This window comes from Nerophis ophidion, linkage group LG10, assembly GCF_033978795.1.
Source record: "Nerophis ophidion isolate RoL-2023_Sa linkage group LG10, RoL_Noph_v1.0, whole genome shotgun sequence".
NCBI lineage: Eukaryota > Metazoa > Chordata > Actinopteri > Syngnathiformes > Syngnathidae > Nerophis > Nerophis ophidion.
The window spans coordinates 56,643,667-56,666,981 of NC_084620.1; the positions used below are offsets into that span (position 1 = coordinate 56,643,667).

Here is a 23,315-nt window from a genome sequence, read left to right on the forward strand (position 1 = left end):
AACACGACACTTCGCGGCAAATTTAAAATTGCAATTTAGTAAACTGAAGCGGCCGTATTGGCATGTGTTGCAATGTTGATATTTCATCATTGATATATAAACTATCAGACTGCGTGGTCGCTAGTAGTGGCTTTCAGTAGGCTTTTGACTTTTCATAACTGTACAAACACTGATCTTTGTATTGTGAGCAAGAAAAGCAGCAGAAACAAAAGGAAGCACGCAGCAGTGATGAGGTTGTCATGAAGAGTTTTATTCTCTGCGTATATTTTACAAACAAACATTAAGGATTGTTGACTGTGGACGACCGCTGCTTCACTTTTAAACGTCTGCCTGGTCCGCTTATCTGCGAAGAGACAAAGAACGGTCTCAAAGCTCTCGTTCATGACTAACAACATCTTCCAGGAGAGCAGGAGCTAAAAGAGTGAGGTCTACATGGGAGGTTCTAACCTCTACCAGGTTACCTCCTCAGTTCCTGAATGCAGCAGATGGAGTCAGAAATGTGATTTGAGGAAGAAAACGATGAAAGAGAAAGAAAGAGTGGATGATGAAAAGATGGGGACTCACAGAGCGGCGGCTCCAGAGATGATCTCGATCAGCTCCTTGGTGATGACGGCCTGTCTGGTGCGGTTGAACGTCAACGTCAGCTTGTCGATCATCTCAGCTGAGGAGGGAAAAGGCGTCAGAGCGCGTCACCGCGACCACGCTAAGGGTGTAACGGTACGTGTATCTGTATTGAACCTTTTCAGTACCGGGGTTTCGCAGGTGTAGCAAACGAGTTTCTAAGCTAAAGTCTTAACAAGCTGCTCTGCTTTCTGCCTCTGTCTCAGCACCCAGCATTGTCCCGCCCACACAACCATCTGATTGGTTACATACAAAGCCAATCAGCAGTGCATATTCAGAGCACATGTAGTCAATGCTTCAGCGTCGAGCAGATATGTGTTTAGCACGTGAGCAGCGGACAGCGTACTCTCCCCGAGTTATAAAAAAAAACACCTCCAAGTCACAACTACTACTAACATCACTGTGAGACCGTTGACCTTCTAGAAACTTAAACTGCGGCTCAGCTCGCTCGCAATTCTGGCTTGAGGTGAAGGCTAATTGGCTTTTAGTGTAACGTTAGCTAATTTTGCTGTGTGTGTGGGGGTGCGTGTTAGGGCAGCAAAGCCCTGTCTGCCTCTTATTTCACATGAACTCCATGGTGTTCAGGGATGAATAGTCTCTCCTATTGCTATTGTACTATTTTTGCAGCTATAGTTATATTAATCATTAGTAATGTAACAGCCTATTTTTGAATGGCAGGGTGCCTGCTATCACATGTTGACAAAAATAACATTTACATAATAAAAGTCAATTACAGGCTTCCCAAATGCTGTGATAAATTAAGTATGATAAGTTGACTTGAAACTGTTTAATGTTGCACTTTTTATATGTAGAAGAAAGGTTTTGTCATTTTATTTAATCAAAGCAACAACTTGAGGCAGTTTAATGTGGATTAACGTGGGCAGAATTATTATAGTGTTCCCAATGTTAAAAGGATAAAGCCATTATTTACAAATTTGGTAAATAAACCAAAACATTTATATTTTGTTGTTTTCTTACTGTACCGAAAATGAACCCAACCGTGACCTCTAAACCGAGGTACGTACCAGACCGAAATGTTTGTGTACCGTTACACCCCTAGTCCTCACGTACTGTAACTTGAGTCGGTTGCCATAGTAACCACACACTCACATGCATTCTTGCTGGCGTTGTCCATGGCGGTCATCCTGGCGCTCTGCTCGCTAGTGGACGACTCCTTGAGGGCCAAGTAGATGATGTTGACCAGAGCGAACTCCTGGTAGTTCCTCAGCACGTCGGCGTCGATGTCGTCGTAGATTCCCATGCTCTCTGTGGGGGGTGGGAGGGCAGTTTAGTCCCGGTCTGGGTCACGTGACCGTTTTGACGGCTGACGACGTCACCTGCGTTAGCGACCGTGTCGTTGGAGAAGACGGGCTTCTTGTCCGTCTTGTAGGAGATGACGGACCTGCACCAGGGCGAAGGCGTTTTTAAGGATTTGAGCTTCAATAAACGCCAGCCGCAATACGCACCTGAAGCGGTTGTAGATGACGGTGCCCTGGTCATACTCGTATCCAGAGTTGAGAAGCTCTCCGGCGATGATGGAGGCGTCTCCAAAGGTGGGCGGCTTGCGGCCCACTTCCTTACAGTTGAGCATGATGTGATTGCCGTGGGTTCTGGGGAGGAAGACGATGAAGAGTGAGCGGGACAATCATAGACATCTTAAACGGAGACGCAGCATTGGCTACTGTGACGCGAGAAATTGGGCCGCCATCTTGAAGTGGTGAGGAGGAGACGGCGAGCAGCCTAAACTGACAGTTGACAGGTAGAAGACAAAGATGCTAAACTGACAGTTGACGGGTAGAAAACAAAGATGCTAAACTGACAGTTGACGGGTAGAAAACAAAGATGCTAAACTGACAGTTGACGGGTAGAAAACAAAGATGCTAAACTGACCGTTGACGGGTAGAAAACAAAGATGCTAAACTGGCAGTTGACGGGTAGAAGACAAAGATGCTAAACTGACAGTTGACGGGTAGAAGACAAAAATGCTAAACTGACAGTTGACGGGTAAAAAAAGAAAGATGCTAAACTGACAGTTGACGGGTAGAAAACAAAGATGCTAAACTGACAGTTGACGGGTAGAAAACAAAGATGCTAAACTGACAGTTGACGGGTAGAAAACAAAGATGCTAAACTGACAGTTGACGGGTAGAAAACAAAGATGCTAAACTGACAGTTGACGGGTAGAAAACAAAGATGCTAAACTGACAGTTGACGGGTAGAAAACAAAGATGCTAAACTGACAGTTGACGGGTAGAAAACAAAGATGCTAAACTGACAGTTGACGGGTAGAAAACAAAGATGCTAAACTGACAGTTGACGGGTAGAAAACAAAGATGCTAAACTGGCAGTTGACGGGTAGAAGACAAAGATGCTAAACTGACAGTTGACGGGTAGAAAACAAAGATGCTAAACTGACAGTTGACGGGTAGAAAACAAAGATGCTAAACTGACAGTTGACGGGTAGAAGACAAAGATGCTAAACTGACAGTTGACGGGTAGAAAACAAAGATGCTAAACTGACAGTTGACGGGTAGAAAACAAAGATGCTAAACTGACAGTTGACGGGTAGAAAACAAAGATGCTAAACTGGCAGTTGACGGGTAGAAGACAAAGATGCTAAACTGACAGTTGACGGGTAGAAGACAAAAATGCTAAACTGACAGTTGACGGGTAAAAAAAAAAGATGCTAAACTGACAGTTGACGGGTAGAAAACAAAGTTGCTAAACTGACATTTGACGGGTAGAAAACAAAGATGCTAAACTGACAGTTGACGGGTAGAAAACAAAGATGCTAAACTGACAGTTGACGGGTAGAAAACAAAGATGCTAAACTGACAGTTGACGGGTAGAAAACAAAGATGCTAAACTGACAGTTGACGGGTAGAAAACAAAGATGCTAAATTGACAGTTGACGGGTAAAAAACAAAGATGCTAAACTGACAGTTGACGGGTAGAAGACAAATATGCTAATGTGACAGTTGAAGGGTAGAAAAGAAAGATGCTAAACTGACAGTTGACGGGTAGAAAAGAAAGATGCTAAACTGACAGTTGACGGGTAGAAAAGAAAGATGCTAAACTGACAGTTGACGGGTAAAAAAGAAAGATGCTAAACTGACAGTTGACGGGTAGAAAAGATGTAAACTGACAGTTGACGGGTAGAAAACAAAGATGCTAAACTGACAGTTGACGGGTAGAAAACGAAGATGCTAAACTGACAGTTGACAGGTAGAAAACAAAGATGCTAAACTGACAGTTGACAGCTAGAAAAACAAAGATGCTAAACTGACAGTTGACGGGTAGAAAACAAAGATGCTAAACTGACAGTTGACGGGTAGAAAACAAGATGCTAAACTGACAGTTGACGGGTAGAAGACAAAGATGCTAAACTGACAGTTGACGGGTAGAAGACAAAAATGCTAAACTGACAGTTGACGGGTAAAAAAAAAGATGCTAAACTGACAGTTGAGGGTAGAAAACAAAGATGCTGAACTGACAGTTGACGGGTAGAAAACAAAGATGCTAAACTGACAGTTGACGGGTAGAAAACAAAGATGCTAAACTGACAGTTGACGGGTAGAAAACAAAGATGCTAAACTGACAGTTGACGGGTAGAAAACAAAGATGCTAAACTGACAGTTGACGGGTAGAAGACAAATATGTTAATGTGACAGTTGACGGGTAGAAAAGAAAGATGCTAAACTGACAGTTGACGGGTAGAAAAGAAAGATGCTAAACTGACAGTTGACGGGTAGAAAAGAAAGATGCTAAACTGACAGTTGACGGGTAGAAAAGAAAGATGCTAAACTGACAGTTGACGGGTAGAAAAGATGTAAACTGACAGTTGACGGGTAGAAAACGAAGATGCTAAACTGACAGTTGACAGGTAGAAAACAAAGATGCTAAACTGACAGTTGACAGCTAGAAAAACAAAGATGCTAAACTGACAGTTGACGGGTAGAAAACAAAGATGCTAAACTGACAGTTGACGGGTAGAAAACAAGATGCTAAACTGACAGTTGACGGGTAGAAAAGAAAGATGCTAAACTGACAGTTGATGGGTAGAAAAGAAAGATGCTAATGTGACAGTTGACGGGTAGAAAAGAAAGATGCTAAACTGACAGTTGACGGGTAGAAAACAAAGATGCTAAACTGACAGTTGATGGGTAGAAAAGATGCTAAACTGACAGTTGACGGGTAGAAAAGAAAGATGCTAAACTGACAGTTGACGGGTAGAAAAGATGTAAACTGACAGTTGACGGCTAGAAAACAAAGATGCTAAACTAACAGTTGACAGGTAGAAGACAAAAATGCTAAACTGACAGTTGATGGGTAGAAAACAAAGATGCTAAACTGACAGTTGACGGGTAGAAAAAGAAGATGCTAAACTGACAGTTGACAGGTAGAAAACAGATGCTAAACTGACAGTTGACAGCTAGAAAAACAAAGATGCTAAACTGACAGTTGACGGGTAGAAAACAAAGATGCTAAACTGACAGTTGACGGGTAGAAAACAAAGATGCTAAACTGACAGTTGACGGGTAGAAAACAAAGATGCTAAATTGACAGTTGACGGGTAAAAAACAAAGATGCTAAACTGACAGTTGACGGGTAGAAGACAAATATGCTAATGTGACAGTTGACGGGTAGAAAAGAAAGATGCTAAACTGACAGTTGACGGGTAGAAAAGAAAGATGCTAAACTGACAGTTGACGGGTAGAAAAGAAAGATGCTAAACTGACAGTTGACGGGTAAAAAAGAAAGATGCTAAACTGACAGTTGACGGGTAGAAAAGATGTAAACTGACAGTTGACGGGTAGAAAACAAAGATGCTAAACCGACAGTTGACGGGTAGAAAACGAAGATGCTAAACTGACAGTTGACAGGTAGAAAACAAAGATGCTAAACTGACAGTTGACAGCTAGAAAAACAAAGATGCTAAACTGACAGTTGACGGGTAGAAAACAAAGATGCTAAACTGACAGTTGACGGGTAGAAAACAAGATGCTAAACTGACAGTTGACGGGTAGAAGACAAAGATGCTAAACTGACAGTTGACGGGTAGAAGACAAAAATGCTAAACTGACAGTTGACGGGTAAAAAAAAAGATGCTAAACTGACAGTTGAGGGTAGAAAACAAAGATGCTGAACTGACAGTTGACGGGTAGAAAACAAAGATGCTAAACTGACAGTTGACGGGTAGAAAACAAAGATGCTAAACTGACAGTTGACGGGTAGAAAACAAAGATGCTAAACTGACAGTTGACGGGTAGAAAACAAAGATGCTAAACTGACAGTTGACGGGTAGAAGACAAATATGCTAATGTGACAGTTGACGGGTAGAAAAGAAAGATGCTAAACTGACAGTTGACGGGTAGAAAAGAAAGATGCTAAACTGACAGTTGACGGGTAGAAAAGAAAGATGCTAAACTGACAGTTGACGGGTAAAAAAGAAAGATGCTAAACTGACAGTTGACGGGTAGAAAAGATGTAAACTGACAGTTGACGGGTAGAAAACGAAGATGCTAAACTGACAGTTGACAGGTAGAAAACAAAGATGCTAAACTGACAGTTGACAGCTAGAAAAACAAAGATGCTAAACTGACAGTTGACGGGTAGAAAACAAAGATGCTAAACTGACAGTTGACGGGTAGAAAACAAGATGCTAAACTGACAGTTGACGGGTAGAAAAGAAAGATGCTAAACTGACAGTTGATGGGTAGAAAAGAAAGATGCTAATGTGACAGTTGACGGGTAGAAAAGAAAGATGCTAAACTGACAGTTGACGGGTAGAAAACAAAGATGCTAAACTGACAGTTGATGGGTAGAAAAGATGCTAAACTGACAGTTGACGGGTAGAAAAGAAAGATGCTAAACTGACAGTTGACGGGTAGAAAAGATGTAAACTGACAGTTGACGGCTAGAAAACAAAGATGCTAAACTAACAGTTGACAGGTAGAAGACAAAAATGCTAAACTGACAGTTGATGGGTAGAAAACAAAGATGCTAAACTGACAGTTGACGGGTAGAAAACAAAGATGCTAAACTGACAGTTGACGGGTAGAAAACAAAGATGCTAAACTGACAGTTGACAGGTAGAAAAACAAAGATGCTAAACTGACAGTTGACGGGTAGAAAACAAAGATGCTAAACTGACAGTTGACGGGTAGAAGACAAAAATGCTAAACTGACAGTTGACGGGTAGAAGACAAAAATGCTAAACTGACAGTTGACGGGTAGAAAACAAAGATGCTAAACTGGCAGTTGACAGGTAGAAAAAGAAGATGCTAAACTGACAGTTGACAGGTAGAAAACAGATGCTAAACTGACAGTTGACAGCTAGAAAAACAAAGATGCTAAACTGACAGTTGACGGGTAGAAAACAAAGATGCTAAACTGACAGTTGATGGGTAGAAAACAAAGATGCTAAACTGACAGTTGACGGGTAGAAAACAAAGATGCTAAACTGACAGTTGACAGGTAGAAAACAAAGATGCTAAACTGACAGTTGACAGGTAGAAAAACAAAGATGCTAAACTGACAGTTGACGGGTAGAAAACAAAGATGCTAAACTGACAGTTGACGGGTAGAAGACAAAAATGCTAAACTGACAGTTGACGGGTAGAAAACAAAGATGCTAAACTGGCAGTTGACAGGTAGAAAAAGAAGATGCTAAACTGACAGTTGACAGGTAGAAAACAGATGCTAAACTGACAGTTGACAGCTAGAAAAACAAAGATGCTAAACTGACAGTTGACGGGTAGAAAACAAAGATGCTAAACTGACAGTTGACGGGTAGAAGACAAAGATGTTAAACTGACAGTTGACGGGTAGAAGACAAAATTGCTAAACTGACAGTTGACGAGTAGAAAACAAAGATGCTGAACTGACAGTTGACGAGTAGAAAACAAAGATGCTAAACTGACAGTTGACGGGTATAAAACAAAGATGCTAAACTGACAGTTGACAGGTAAAAAAAGAAGATGCTAAACTGACAGTTGACAGGTAGAAAACAAAGATGCTAAACTGACAGTTGACAGCTAGAAAAACAAAGATGCTAAACTGACAGTTGACGGGTAGAAAACAAAGATGCTAAACTGACAGTTGACGGGTAGAAGACAAAGATGTTAAACTGACAGTTGACGGGTAGAAGACAAAATTGCTAAACTGACAGTTGACGAGTAGAAAACAAAGATGCTAAACCGACAGTTGACGGGTATAAAACAAAGATGCTAAACTGACAGTTGACGGGTAGAAGACAAAGATGCTAAACTGACAGTTAACAGGTAGAAAACCAAGATGCTAAACCGACAGTTGACGGGTAGAAAACAAAGATGCTAGACTGACAGTTGACGGGTAGAAAACAAAGATGCTAGACTGACAGTTGACAGGTAGAAAACCAAGATGCTGACTGTTGACGGGTAGAAAACAAAGATGCTAGACTGACAGTCGACGGGTAGAAAACAAAGATACTAAACTGACAGTTGACGGGTAGAAGACAAAGATACTAAACTGACAGTTGACGGGTAGAAGACAAAGATGCTAAACAGACAGTTGACGGGTAGAAAACAAAGATGCTAAACCGACAGTTGACGGGTAGAAAACAAAGATGCTAAACCGACAGTTGACAGGTAGAAGACAAAAATGCTAAACTGACAGTTGACAGGTAGAAGACAAAAATGCTAAACCGACAGTTGACAGGTAGAAGACAAAAATGCTAAACTGACAGTTGACAGGTAGAAGACAAAGATGCTAAACTGACAGTTGACGGGTAGAAGACAAAGATGCTAAACTGACAGTTGACGGGTAGAAAACAAAGATGCTAAACTGACAGTTGACGGGTAGAAAACAAAGATGCTAAACTGACAGTTGACGGGTAGAAAACAAACATGCTAAACTGACAGTTGACGGGTAGAAGACAAAGATGCTAAACTGACAGTTGACGAGTAGAAGACAAAGATGCTAAACTGACAGTTGACGGGTAGAAAACAAAGATGCTAAACTGACAGTTGACGGGTAGAAAACAAAGACGCTAAACTGACAGTTGACGGGTAGAAGACAAAGATGCTAAACTGACAGTTGACGGGTAGAAGACAAATATGCTAAACTGACAGTTGACAGGTAGAAAACAAAGATGCTAAACTGACAGTTGACAGGTAGAAAACAAAGATGCTAAACTGACAGTTGACAGGTAGAAAACAAAGGTGGTGTTCAGTGTTTTCCTGCTCAAATGAGCAGAATGTTGAAAATAGGAATGGGGGATTACTATTGGTTGTATTTTGTGAAAAGAATATTAGCACAGAGTTGAGAAGGAGCAAAGATCTTCAATAGTACTGAAATCATATCCGCTTGATTGATTGATACTTGTATTAGTAGATTGCACAGTACAGTACAGTACATATTCCGTACAATTGACCACTAAATGGTAACACCCCAATAAGTTGAAATTAATGATGAAGATAAATATTGCAAAAAGTCCAGATTGTGTAGGGGAGGGAGGGGGGTAATATGTTAGCTAACTAGACAATCAGATGGACAGTGGCTATACAGTATTATTGTATATAGTTCTCTTCAATCCTATGAAATGCTCTATTTTGTCTTCATTATTTTGTCAGAATGCGCCAGAATGCTTCATTTGTATGTGAAAATCACAAAGAAATCTTCTGGGGGAGTATGACCCCCCTACAGGGGTTTGGTCTACAAACTTTCAGCCCCACCTAGAACAAAATTCACCAGCCGCCCCTGATTATGATGCATTCTCATTTCAGGCAAAGTATAAGACAATACTTTCCCAACAGTATAATTGTAACCAGGAATAAGTCTTCAAGTAGCAATATTCAAATACTAACATTGTTGTGTAAGACAGAATTTGCTTTTATTCTGAATCCAGTGTAACAGATTGGTGGTTTTAGCAGACATAAAGACTTTCAGGTGTTTATATATGTTTATGTTTAACTATTGGGCAGAAGATTTTATCCAAAGCGACTAATATACATGAACAATGACTGTAAACATGATCATTTAAGGGAAGAATGTAATAAAAAATATCAATACAAAGTGTCAAGACAGAATAAACTCTCTGCTGCTGCAGCAACAGAGATGCAGTCTATAAGATATATAGATATCTAAATGGTAAATGGGTTGTACTTGTATAGCAAGTACAACAGTAGTTCCACATTCACCCATTCACACACTGACGGTGAGAGCTGCCATGCAAGGCGCTCACCAGGACCCATCAGGAGCAAGGCTGAAGTGTCTTGGCCAAGGACACAACGGACGTGACTAGGATGGTAGAAGGTGGGGATTGAACCAGTAACCCTCAAATTGCTGGCACAGCCACTCTACCAACTTCGCCACGCCGTCCCCTAATGTATTCATACATTGTTTATGTAGGATATACGTATGTATATAAAGCCTTATCATATTGTTTCTTCAACTTAAAATAGCTGACCGTTTTTTTCCCCCTTCTCTGGGATTATATTCCCAGTTTTGATCTGGGACATCTGGTCACGTATAGCATATAAGAATATTCTATTACCGTATTTTCCGCGCTATAAGCCGCACCTAAAAACCAAACATTTTCTCAAAAGATGACAGTGCGGCTTATAACCCGGTGCGCCTTATATATGTATTAATATAAATATTTATTTTCATAGAGTTTAGGTTTCGCAACTACGGTAAACAGCCGCCATCTTTTTTCCCCGTAGAAGAGGAAGCGCTTCTTCTTCTACGGTAAGCAACCGCCAAGGTAAGCGCCCGCCCACCTGGAAAGAGGAAGCGCTTCTTCTTCTACGGTACGCAACCGCCAAGGTAAGCGCCCGCCCCCGTAGAAGAAGAAGCGCGCGGCTAATCCGATTCATTTCATTTGTGTGTTTCTGTAAAAACGACCACAAAATGGCTCCTACTAAGAGACACGCAGAATTCAAACTCAAGGAAATAAGTCACGCAGAAGAACACGGAAATAGAGCAGCAGCGAGAGAATTGAACATAAATGAATCAATGGTGCGTAGGTGGAGGAAGCAAGAAGATGACCTGCGCCAAGTAAAGAAGACAACACAGAATTTCCAAGGGAACAAAGCAAGATGGCAACAGTTGGAGGATAAACTCGAACAGTGGGTAGTTGAGCAGAGAGCAGCAAGCAGAAATGTCAGTACCATCACTATTCCAATGAAAGCAACAGCGCCAGCAAGCGAACTTCACTTGGATGATTTTAAAGGTGGTGCTTCCCCTCCGGGTACTCCGGCTTCCTCCCACCTCCAAAGACATGCACCTGGGGATAGGTTGATTGGCAACACTAAATTGGCCCTAGTGTGTGAATGTGAGTGTGAATGTTGTCTGTCTATCTGTGTTGGCCCTGCGATGAGGTGGCGACTTGTCCAGGGTGTACCCTGCCTTCCGCCCGGTTGTAGCTGAGATAGGCGCCAGCGCCCCCCGCGACCCCGAAAGGGAATAAGCGGTAGAAAATGGATGGATGGATGGATGCTTCTTGGGGTTTCCGGTTCATGAAAAGACGCAATCTCTCCATCCGCACACGGACTACTATTTCACAGCAACTGCCAAAAGACTTTCAAGAAAAGCTGGCTACTTTCCACGCATATTGTAAAAACAAGATGGCTGAAAAAAGATCCGGCCAGGAAGGCAGGATTCATGGAACTGCCGGACAGCAACAGCGACACTGACTCTGATGACTTCGACGAGACGGAGCCCGCCATTTTGGATGCCGTATTCGCCCAATTTTTAAAATCAGACACCGAAGTAGAAAAATTCGAGGGATTTATGGATGAGGAATAACTTCTGAAGGTGAGCTTTAAATGTTTATTTTGTGTGCTGTGACATTAACGTTCAAGCAAAGTTGAGTTATTGATGTTGCTATTGCTCTGCAATATTTTGAGTGTTACTATTGTTGTGATTGCACATTTGCACACTGGTTTGTATTATTAAAGTTTGACTGACCTATCTGACTGTTTTTTTGACATTCCCTTTAGCGCAGCGTGGGCGCGGCTTATGACCCAGTGCAGCTTATAGGTTTACAAAGTTTTTAAATATGCCATTCATTGAAGGTGCGGCTTATAACACGGGGCGGCTTATAGCGCGGAAAATACGGTACTGTTAAGCAAACTATGAATGATAAAACATGTGTCCTTTATCATAGCTACATGTATGACAAAAAAGGGGGTGAAAATGAGTGGTATTGAGTGAGGTAAGATGAATGAAATGTGCTGACAGTTCATTGCTCCTGCCAAATGAATTGAAATGATCACCACTCCAAGATGGCGGCCCCGCGTCTCGTCAGCGCCAGTAGGCAGTAGTGCTGCATGCTACGTACCCTTAGAGCATGTTTATGGGGACAAAAAATCCAAAAATGGCGGTGAGGAGGCGGGGCCAGACGTACCTGTTCAGGATACCTCTCAGCTTGTCGCCCACGTTGACCACCATCACCTCCTTGCCGCTGCCCGTCAGGTTGGCGATCTCGTGCTTGATGGTTTTGGCCACGCCGGAGTGGATGGCGCCGCAGAGACCACGGTCGGAGGTCACGCCGATGATCAGGTGCTTGCCTGCCTTGTCCTCGGGCGCCTTGATCTCCGCCTTCTCGTACAAAGCTGCGGGACGACAGCGGTCTCGTCATTTTAAAAACTCCTGGTCCAAGGACATGGTGACGTACCAAGGGCTCCGGAGCCGTAGACCCGGGCGGGTTTCAGCTGCCTCTCAGCCCGAGCGTACTTGGCGGCGGCCACCATTTTCATGGATTTAGTGATCTTCTGGATGTTCTTGATGGACTTCAGACGGATGGTGACTGCAAGCAGAAAGGTTTGTTAGCGCTTTAGACACTAAAGGAGAAATGCACTTTTTGTTCACAATCCTTATGTAAGACAAGAACTAGACCTTCAGCGATTATTGGTGTCAATATTTGGCATTTTGACCCATATTGGTAACGAACTTTATCGCCTATACAGAACTACATCAGCAGGTACAATACATAAACCTATGATAACAGCAGGGTTGTCCCCATACCAACATTTTCTGCTTCAGCTGCTGCCCCCGCGACCCCACCTCGGATAAGCAGAAGATGGATGGATGGAAGCAATATACAGTAAATATAGTATAAATACGTACTATGTAAAACATTTTGTTCAATGCTTTTTCAATCAAAAAATCAAATAAATACTAAACATCTAAAATTTAAATTCTCGAATTGACTTACAAAATATTTTATTTATTTGCAGTTTTATATATAAATAGTAAATCTAAATTTGGGTTGTTCCGATACCAATATTTTGGAACTGGTACCAAAATGTACTTTGAGACTTTTTTTAAATAAAGGGGACCGCAAAAAAAATGCCATTAGTCTTTGTTTGAACAAAAGATCTCAGTGTACATGAAACATATGTAAATTGTTGTAATTTAGTCCTTAAATAAAATAGTGAACATACTAGACAACTTGTCTTTTAGTAGTAAGTAAAATAACTCCTAATTAGTCTACTGACGTACGCAGTAACATATTGTGTCATTTATACACCTATTATTTTGTACACATTGTGAGGGACAAACTGTACAAATGATTATTAATCGACTTGTTCATTTATTGTTAATGTTATTATTTTCTGTTCTAACATCTATCTATACTTCTGTTAAAATTTAATTATCACTTATTCTTCTCTTTGATACTTTACATTAGTTTTGGATTATACCACACATTTAGGTGTCGATCCGATACCAAGTAGTTACAGGATCATACATTGGTTATATTCAAAGTTCTCATGTGTCCGGGGACATATTTCCTGAGTTTATAAACATGATATGAATTTGAAAAAAAACATAAAAAGATTTTGTGATAATAAAAAATATCGATGTAATCATAGTAGTATAGACCAGATACGCTCCTGTACTTGGTATCATTATAGTGGATGTCGGGGCGGTATAGCTCGGTTGGTAGAATGGCCGTGCCAGCAACTTGATGGTTGCAGGTTCGATTCCCGCTTCCGCCATCCTAGTCACTGCCGTTGTGTCCTTGGGCAAGACACTTTACCCACCTGCTCCCAGTGCCACCCACACTGGTTTAAATGTAACTTAGATATTGGGTTTCACTATGTAAAGCACTTTGAGTCACTAGAGAAAAGCGCTATATAAATATAATTCACTTCACAGGTTTGTGGAGCTCCCCCAGAGTTGTGGTTATGGCCCTCATTTGCGTTCTGGAAGTAGTTTGACATCAACTTCGGTATCATGGAGGTGTAGCAAATTATATAGACTAGGCTCAGTGCAAGTTGTTTTACTCTTTTCATATCGGACAATCGGGAGAACTGATTTCGAACATCATCCCCGATTGTGGGTGATAGAGAAAATTCCAAAGAAGTGCAGTTCCCCTTTAACAACGTAAACACATTAATGAGACGTAGGTAAAGTCAGGAAGAGATTTTTTTCGGATTATAAATCCCACTGGCTGAAAATGCATAATAAAGAAGGAAAAAAACATAAGTCGCACTAGAGCAGGGGTCGGGAACCTTTTTGGCTGAGAGAGCCATACAAGCCAAATATTTTAAAAAGTATTTCCGTGAGAGCCATATAATATATTTTTTAAGACTGAATACAACTAAATGCGTGCATTTTTAAGTAAGACCAACATTTTTAGAGTATAATAAGTATCTTATTCTTTTTTTATTAACAATGTTATTCTGAAGCTTACCAACAATAAATAAAATACTTCTTACCATTAATGAGACTTCTTGAACAGGTGGGTTAGAAACCGGATGGATGGATTAAAATGCATGAGTGGTGATGGGTCCGGCAACACCGATGCATCGAGCTCATTGAGCATGAGTGTCAAACTCTGGCCCCCGGGCCAAATCTGGCCCGCCGTGTAATTTACTTTGGCCCTTGAGGCAATATCAATTTAGCATTAGAGCTGGCCTGCCGGAGTTAAAAAGCATCGGTGCCGCTGTAAAACCACATTCACCGCTAATACTCATACTTGCCAAACCTCCTAATTTTCCCGGCAGATTCCCAAAGATCAGTGCCCCTCCCGAAAATCTCCCGGGGCAACCATTCTCCCGAATTTCAACCGATTTCCACCAGGACAACTATATTGGAGGCGTGCATTTAAGGCACTGCCTTTAGCGTTCTCTACAACCTGTCGTCACGTCCGCTTTTCCTCCATACTAACAGTGTGTCACATAATATTTGTGGCTTTTACACACACACACGCACAAGTGAATGCAACGCATACTTGGTCAACAGCCATACAGGTCACACTGAGGGTAGCTGTATAAACAACTTTAGCACTGTTACAAATATGCGCCACACTGTGAACCCACACCAAACAAGAATGACAGGGTGAACATCGGCACCGTAAAACAACAGAACAAATACCCAGGATCCCTTGCGGAACTAACTCTTCCGGGAAACTTCCAGCAAACGGACCAATAATTAACGTTTTATTCATGCATTTTCTCTTGCTACTTCAAGGCTTGAATGTTTGGTTCATTCATTATTGTTATTTTATTTTCAAATGTATTATTAGCCTATGGAAAAAATTGGATATTTACCTCAGAAGATTACAAATAGAAAAAAAAGGCATAACATTTTTATTTAATTTTTATTTGATATGCCATTGATATATTTTTAATTATAACTATTATTATTATTTGAAACTGGATTTTGCATGTCACTAAAGTTATATAAGCTTTGCTTGTTCAATATTTAATGCAAAACTTGTTTGGGTCCCTATTAAAAGGTTCATTTGTTCAACCTTGGCCCGTGGCTTTGTTCCGTTTAAAATTTTGGCCCACCCTCTATTTGAGTTTGACACCCCTGTCAAAGAGCAAAACCCTGTGTCGGTGCGCGTACCGCTTTTCGAAAGTAATGTGACCGATCATGAGCTGTTTCAGTCACGTGACCGATACGCGAACTGTGTCGCACTGACGACTACGCGCCAAACTGTGTTTATAAGGAAGCGCTTCTGTCAACGAGATGCTGCTGCCAACAAAATCGCCGCACTTCTGTCGTTGATCATTTGTCGTCGTCGGAGATCATTTCCGCCGTGTGGGAATATTTTCATCATATATCGGGAAAAAAAAAGGTATTTGTGTTCATTTCCTTGTCGTTTCATTCTGTTCTCTCAAAGTTTCTACTCGATCTGTTAGTAGGTCTGTAACGGTACAAGTTTTTATGTTGAACCGTTACAGTAGCTCAGTTGGTAGAGTGGAGGGCTGTAGATGCTCATGCTGAGTTCCTTAGGGCACTTCTCTCAGAGACACTGGCGTTCACCGCAGCCATCTGACTTTCAGGTATGACTTTACAATCTCACTAGAATACTATTAACACAATAAGCAGATAAAGGATTTTCCAGAATTATCCTAGTAAATGTATCTAATTACATCTAAAACGCTCCCGTCGCCTTTTTTTTTTTTTGTGCTTCACTCTAACTTTCCTCATCTACGAATCTTTCATCCTCGCTCAAATTAATGGGGAAATCGTCGCTTTCTCGGTCCAAATTCCTCTTACTACTGGTGGCTCACATTATAAACAATGTGAGGATGTGAGGAGCCCTCACACCGCTGACATCATGCGCACATCGTCTGCTACTTCCGGTACAGGTGTTGTAAGCATTTCACCAATCTCGCACACTATGCAAATTATACGTCATTTCCATATGCAATTTGCATATCGCAAGATGAGATTTTGTTTGAAAACGGCGCGACCGTGCAAATGGATGGTTTGAGGACGGCTGAAGAAGAATTTGCGGAATTCTGCACAGAAAGCTACATCGAACAGAAGAACAGCAAAACAGTCTCCCAACACTGCGTAGATGGCATCAAGAGTTAGGGTTAGTAGCCAGAACTTCCAACACAGTCAATATATAGCTGCAAGCAATTTCCAAAATGGCCAAAATTATTGTGCATTATACAAAATGGTTCATCATACAAAATTGCGCCCATTGATTTGCAAAATGTGCACCACACGTTATTCAAATAAATAGCTGGAAGCAATTTGCAAAAAGATTGCGCCTTAGACAAATTTGCAAAATGCGGTTGCACATTTTGCAAATTGCTCTCATTGATATTGTGCTATTAAAGGCCTTCTGAAAGCCACTACTACCCACGTGAATTGATTAACGTGGACACCGACTTAAAAAAAGTTGAAAAACTTATTCGGGTGTTACCATTTAGTGGTCAATTGTACGGAATATGTACTGAACTGTGCAATCTACTAATAAAAGTATCAATCAATCAATCAAAAAACCACGCAGTCTGATAGTTTATATATCAATGATGAAATATTAACATTGCAACACATGCCAATACGGCCTTTTTAGTTTACTAAATTACAATTTTAAATTTCCCGGGATTTTCGTCCTGGAAACGTCGTGTAATGATGACGTGTACGCAAGACGTCACAGGTTTTTAGGAAGTATGAGCGCTGCACACACACACAGCTAAATGTCATCTGCTTAAATATATACCTTGATGGTGCAGAAAAAAGACCATATATTTTTTTAACCCATTTCTGAACTCTAAATGGGTGAATTTTGGCGAATTAAACGCCTTTTCTGTTTATCGCGCTGGAGGCGATGACGTCAGAATGTGACGTCGCCGAGGTAACACAGCCGCCATTTTCATTTTCAACACATTACAAACACCGGGTCTCAGCTCTGTTATTTTCCATTTTTTTGACTATTTTTTGGAACTTTGGAGACATCATGCCTCGCCGGTGTGTTGTCGGAGGGTGTAAAAACACTAACAGGGAGGGATTCAAGTTGCACCACTGGCCCGAAGATGCCAAAGTGTCTGCCGCCAGACCCCCATTGAATGTGCCAGTGTCTCCACATTTTACTGGCGGTGCTAAGGCAGACATGGCACAGAGATGTATGGATAACCTGCAAATGCATTTGCAAAGATAAAGTCAACAAAATCACAAAGGTGAGTTTTGTTGATGTTGACTGCCAGCTAATCGATGCTAATATGCTACGCTAATCGATGCTAACATGCTATTTACCGGCGGTGCTAAAGCAGACATGGAACAGAGATGTATGGATAACCTGCAGATGCATTTGCAACTATATTACGTTTCCTTCCACCCACATTTAATGCGAAAAAAACACTTACCAATCGACGGATTTAAGTTGCTCCAGTGTCAAAAGATGCGAAAGTATTGATCGTTTGGTCCGCACATTTTACCGGCGATGCTAACGCAGCTATCCGACCATGCTATGGCTATGAATAGCGTCAATAGCTATTCGCTCAATAGCTTCAGTTTCTTCTTCAATACTTTCATACTCAAACCATCTGTTTCAATACATGCGTAATCTGTTGAATCGCTTAAGTCGCTGAAATCAGAGTTTGAATCCGAGCTAATGTCACTATATCTTGCTGTGGTATTCCCATTGTTTGTTTACATTGGCAGCACTGTGTGACATCACAGGGAAATGGATAGTGGTTTCGAAGATAGCGAAAATAAGGCACCTTAAAGCTTTATTTAGGGATATTCCGAGACCGGTAACATTTTGAAAAAAACTTCAAAAAATACAAGCCACTGGGAACTGATTTTTATTATTTTTAACCCTTTTGAAATTGTGATAATGTTCCCCTTTAAACGGCATAATTACACAGTATTTTGGAGATCTGTGTTGCTGAATCTTTTGCAATTTGTTCAATTAATATTGGAGAAGTGGCAATAGAAAGATGGAGTTGGGAAGCTTTAGCCTTTAGCCACACAAACACACGGTGATTCCTTGTTTAAAATTCCTGGAGGTGAAACCTTACTATGGATCACAGCGCGGTCAAGCGAGCATGAATCAAGACAGAATGTCAACCAGCAGGTTTCGGTGAGAAAACTGTGGTTAAAAAGTCGCTTGTTACCGGAGAAAAGCTGAGCTTGTGTCGTCCATAGCTGCCGTCGACTCCCGAGACACTGCGCGTCAACACACCCGTGGAGACACCCTTCCGACTATCAGGTAATATTAAACTCACTAAAACACTAGCAACACAATAAATAGATAAGGGATTTCCCAGAATTATCCTATTAAAAGTGTCTAAAAACATCGGAATCAGTCCCAATAGCGTTCGGTTTTTTTAACTTTTTTTTTCTAGTCAGTCGCTATCATGCCTACTTTGTCTTGTTATATTCTTATTTTACTGTTATATTTTTATTCCCATTGTTGCTTTTTAGTTTTTATTCTTATTGTAATATTTCTCAATTTTGTTTCCATTTAAACCCTCATTATTTACTTTTATTTAAATTGATCTCAACTCTGTACACTGTTGCTGGAATTTTAATTTTCCTTCAGGAACTCTCCTGAAGGAATCAATAAAGTACTATTTATCTATCTATCAATATCCTCAAACACGAATCTTTCATCCTCGCTCAAATTAATGGGGAAATTGTCGTTTTCTCGGTCCGAATAGCACTTTTTGTTGGAGGCTCCCATTAAAAACAATGTGAATATGTGAGGAGCCATCACACTTGCGACGTCGTCGTCTGCGACTTCTGGTAGAGGCAGGGCTTTTTTATTAGTGCCGAAAGTTGCTAACTTTATCGTGGATGTTCTCTACTAATTCCTTTCAGCAAAAATATGGCAATATCGCGAAATGATCAAGTATGACACATACAGTTGTGATCAAAAGTATTCAACTCCCACACAATTTTGGTGTTTTAGCAAGTTGGACATTTATTCCGTATTTTGTTTATAGTCATATCAAATAAAGATGCATTAAATAGACAAATGCAACTTGAATTACAACATTATATTTTGTAACATACCAAACAGTGTCATTTCTCTTAATATCTCATTGACAAAATTATTCAACCCCTTGAAGATCATAACTCTTAAAAACAGAATTTGAATAAGATATTTTCAATCAGGTGGTGAAAACACCAGTAGATATGATTAGAACCATAACGAGCAACAATTAAACTGATTGAAAAAGACTGTGACGCTCAGCTTCTTGTAGGTATATTTGCAACATGGTGAAGTCCAGGAAGTGGTCAAAGAAGTCAAGAGAGGAGGTAATTTATCTTCATAAGAAAGGCTATGGATATAAGGAAATAGAAAAGACATTACACATTCCAAGAGACACAGTTGGGAGCATAATTCGCAAGTTTAAGGCTGAAGGCACAGTGGAAACACTACCTGGGCGTGGTAGAAAGAGGATGCTGTGAAGCGTACAGTGGTGAAAACCCCCCGGGTAACAGCTGAGGAACTACAACAGCACATTGCAGAGGGGGGAACGCAGGTTTCGTTCCAGACAATAAGGCGCACACTACGAGATGAAGGCCTCCATGCCAGAACTCCCAGGCACACCCCTCTTCTGACTACCAGGCACAAGAAAATAGACTCCAGTGTGCCAAAAATCATCTGGACAAACCCTAAAGGTTTTGGGAAACTGTTCTATGGAGTGATGAGACAAAACTGGAACTCTTTGAGCCTATGAATCAACGTTATGTCTGGAGGAGAAAAAATGAAGCTTACAAAGAGAAGAACACCTTTCCTACTGTTAAGCATGGTGGGGGGTCAATCATGCTCTGGGGCTGTTTCTCTGCCTCAGGTACCGGGAATCTCCAGAGCGTTCAAGGCATTATGAATTCTATTTCCTTGCAGGATATATTAGCTGCAAATATCATGAAGTCAGTGAGGAAGCTGAGGCTTGGGAGACGTTGGACCTTCCAACAGGACAAGGATCCCGAGCATACCTCCAAATCAACATCAGAGTGGTTGCAGAAGAAGGGCTGGAAGACTCTGGAGTGGCCTTCACAGTCGCCAGACCTAAATCCTGTAGAAAAGCTATGGTGGGACTTGAAGAAGGCAGTTGCAGCACGCAAGCCCGAGAATATGAATGAACTGGAGGCCTTTGCCCAAGTGGAATGGGCTAAAATACCTGTAGATGCTTGCAAGAAGCTTGTGTCCGCTTATGTATCACCTTTGAAGGATGTCATTACTGCCAAAGGCTGTTCTACTAAGTACTAAAAATGCATGGAACTAGGGGTTTGAATCATTTTGTCAATGAGATATTAAGAAAAATGTCTGTTTTTGGTATTTTGTAAAATACAGTGTTACAATTTAAGTTTCATTTGTCTATTTGACACATCTTAATTTGATATGACTATAAACATAATACTGAATAAATGTCCAACTTGCTAAAACACCAAAATTGTGTGGAGGTTGAATAATTTTAATGAAATTAAACAATGGATGTCCGCAAACTTTTTGCAACTTAACGCCAAAAAAACGGAAATGCTGATTATCGGTCCTGCTAGACACCGAACTCTATTTAATAATACAACTCTAACTTTTGACAACCAAACAATTAAACAAGGCGACACGGTAAAGAATCTGGGTATTATCTTCGACCCAACTCTCTCCTTTGAGGCACACATTAAAAGCGTTACTAAAACGGCCTTCTTTCATCTCCGTAATATCGCTAAAATTCGCTCCATTCTGTCCACTAAAGACGCTGAGATCATTATCCATGCGTTTGTTACGTCTCGCCTCGACTACTGTAACGTATTATTTTCAGGTGTCCCCATGTCCAGCATTAAAAGATTACAGTTGGTACAAAATGCGGCTGCTAGACTTTTGACAAGAACAAGAAAGTTTGATCACATTACGCCTATACTGGCTCACCTGCACTGGCTTCCTGTGCACTTAAGATGTGACTTTAAGGTTTTACTATTTACGTATAAAATACTTCCCAGTCTAGCTCCATCCTATCTTGCCGATTGTATTGTACCATATGTCCCGGCAAGAAATCTGCGTTCAAAGGACTCCGGCTTATTAGTGATTCCCAAAGCCCAAAAAAAGTATGCGGGCTATAGAGCTTTTTCATTTTGGGCTCCAGTACTCTGGAATGCCCTCCCGGTAACAGTTCGAGATGCCACCTCAGTAGAAGCATTTAAGTCTCACCTTAAAACTCATTTGTATACTCTAGCCTTTAAAGACTCCCTTTTTAGACCAGTTGATCTGCCGTTTCTTTTCTTTTTCTTATATGTCCCACTCTCCCTTGTGGAAGGGGTCCGGTCCGATCCGGTGGCCATGTATTGCTTGCCTGTGTATCGGCTGGGGACATCTCTGCGCTGCTGATCCGCCTCCGCTTGGGATGGTTTCCTGCTGGCTCCGCTGTGAACGGGTCTCTCGCTGCTGTGTTGGATCCGCTTTGGACTGGACTCTCGCGACTGTGTTGGATCCATTATAGATTGAACTTTCACAGTATCATGTTAGACCCGCTCGACATCCATTGCTTTCCTCCTCTCCAAGGTTCTCATAGTCATCATTGTCACCGACGTCCCACTGGGTGTGAGTTTTCCTTGCCCTTATGTGGGCCTACCGAGGATGTCGTAGTAGTTTGTGCAGCCCTTTGAGACACTAGTGATTTAGGGCTATATAAGTGAACATTGATTGATTGATTGATTGATCATTTTGATCACAACTGTAGAATTGACCTGCTATCCCCGTTTAAATAAGAAAATCTCATTTCAGTAGGCCTTTAATGAGACGTAAGTGCAGTCAGGAAGAGACATTACATGCATTATTAACAGTGTTTGTGTCAAAGTGTACATTATTATTATCATAAAAGTCTGGTGGTGTCTTTCACTGCAAGTACTTACTGTCCTTCAAGGTGGCCATGGTCCTGACCTGCCCACTGTCAAAACAAACACAGTTAATGCACATTGTACATCACCACTGGGCAACTTTGTGCACATAAATGCTCGCAGGGACAAGCGGTAGAAAATGGATGGATGTAACATTAATGGTGAAGTTAGCCCAAAACGCGTGCTAATGCTAAGGCGGCAGAATGCTAACGTCTGCCCGGTAAAGTTTGCCACTCACGACAAAGGTTAAGATATAACCACCATTATTAGTCAGAGACACAAGTTTAGTGTGAGAATGACATAAGTTTATTTAGCATTAGCAGTTAGCCTCCGTGCTAACTTCACTGTCATTCATTAGCCGCGGCCTACACGTCTGCGTCCTTCTGCTCCCAGATGAAGGCTCACACCACGGCTCTGGTATACAAACTTTCTATTCAATACAGTTTGACACAGCGTGCAACATGACTGCCTTGTAAATAAGTCAAGTTTTACCATTGTGGGACAAACACCAACAAGCTGCTCCTGGCGAACATGGTCACTGCGTGAAGGTCAGGCGCACACCACTGCGCATGCGCACAGGCACGGCAAAGATGGAGGAACGTTGCGTTCACTGGCGGCCGAAGAATCCGACGAAGCGGCTCCTCACTTCCATAACGGAATTCTATTTATTTTCAAAACCTTTATTTATAATATTCAACATAATATTTACCTTGAATTGATTAACGTGGACCCCGACTTAAACAAATTGAAAAACGTATTCGGGTGTTACCATTTAGTGGTCAATTGTACGAAATATGTACTCAACTGTGCAATCTACTAATAAAAGTATCAATCAATCAATCAATCAATCAATGTTTATTTGTATAGCCCCAAATCACAAATGTCTCAAAGGACTGCACAAATCATTACGACAACAACATCCTCGGAAGAACCCACAAAAGGGCAAGGAAAACTCACCCCCAGTGGGCAGGGAGAAATCACATCCAGTGGGACGCCAGTGACAATGCTGACTATGAGAAACCTTGGAGAGGACCTCAGATGTGTGCAAAAAGAGGCAACAAGAAAGTTAAGACAAGACAAAGAAGCAAGCAAGAGAGATAAAGGAGAGGAAAGGG

At 41.3% G+C, this 23,315-nt stretch overlaps 1 protein-coding gene across 2 annotated transcripts; it reads right to left on the bottom strand.

Moving 5' to 3' along the window:
• Positions 1–229: 229 nt before the first annotated feature.
• atp5f1c (ATP synthase F1 subunit gamma) lies at positions 230–22,825 on the bottom strand. 2 transcript variants are annotated; one of them, XM_061914203.1, is made up of 9 exons: positions 22,693–22,825; positions 22,216–22,250; positions 12,281–12,412; positions 12,011–12,218; positions 2,088–2,231; positions 1,959–2,023; positions 1,732–1,887; positions 565–661; positions 230–343 (listed from the first exon to the last, which is right to left on the bottom strand). In XM_061914203.1, the coding sequence occupies exons 1-9, from the start codon at positions 22,731–22,733 to the stop codon at positions 340–342; spliced, it is 882 nt and encodes a 293-aa protein (XP_061770187.1). In that variant the 5' UTR covers positions 22,734–22,825; the 3' UTR covers positions 230–339. The 2 variants fall into 2 exon arrangements, with proteins under 2 accessions (XP_061770187.1, XP_061770188.1); XM_061914204.1 differs by lacking the exon at positions 230–343 and having other exon boundaries at positions 561–661.
• Between the last annotated feature and the right edge of the window lie 490 nt (positions 22,826–23,315).

What these genes read in the sequence shown, in the direction of transcription:
- atp5f1c (XM_061914203.1), bottom strand. Translation starts at nt 22,733, where the DNA reads ATGTTCGCCAGGAGCAGCTTGTTGGTGTTTGTCCCACAATG. An exon ending in CTGAGAGGTATCCTGAACAG is followed by an intron (nt 2,232 to 12,010) that starts GTACGTCTGGCC and finishes CTTCCTCCCCAG; the next exon opens with AACCCACGGCAATCACATCA. An exon ending in CAACGCCAGCAAGAATGCAT is followed by an intron (nt 662 to 1,731) that starts GTGAGTGTGTGG and finishes TTCCCTCCTCAG; the next exon opens with CTGAGATGATCGACAAGCTG.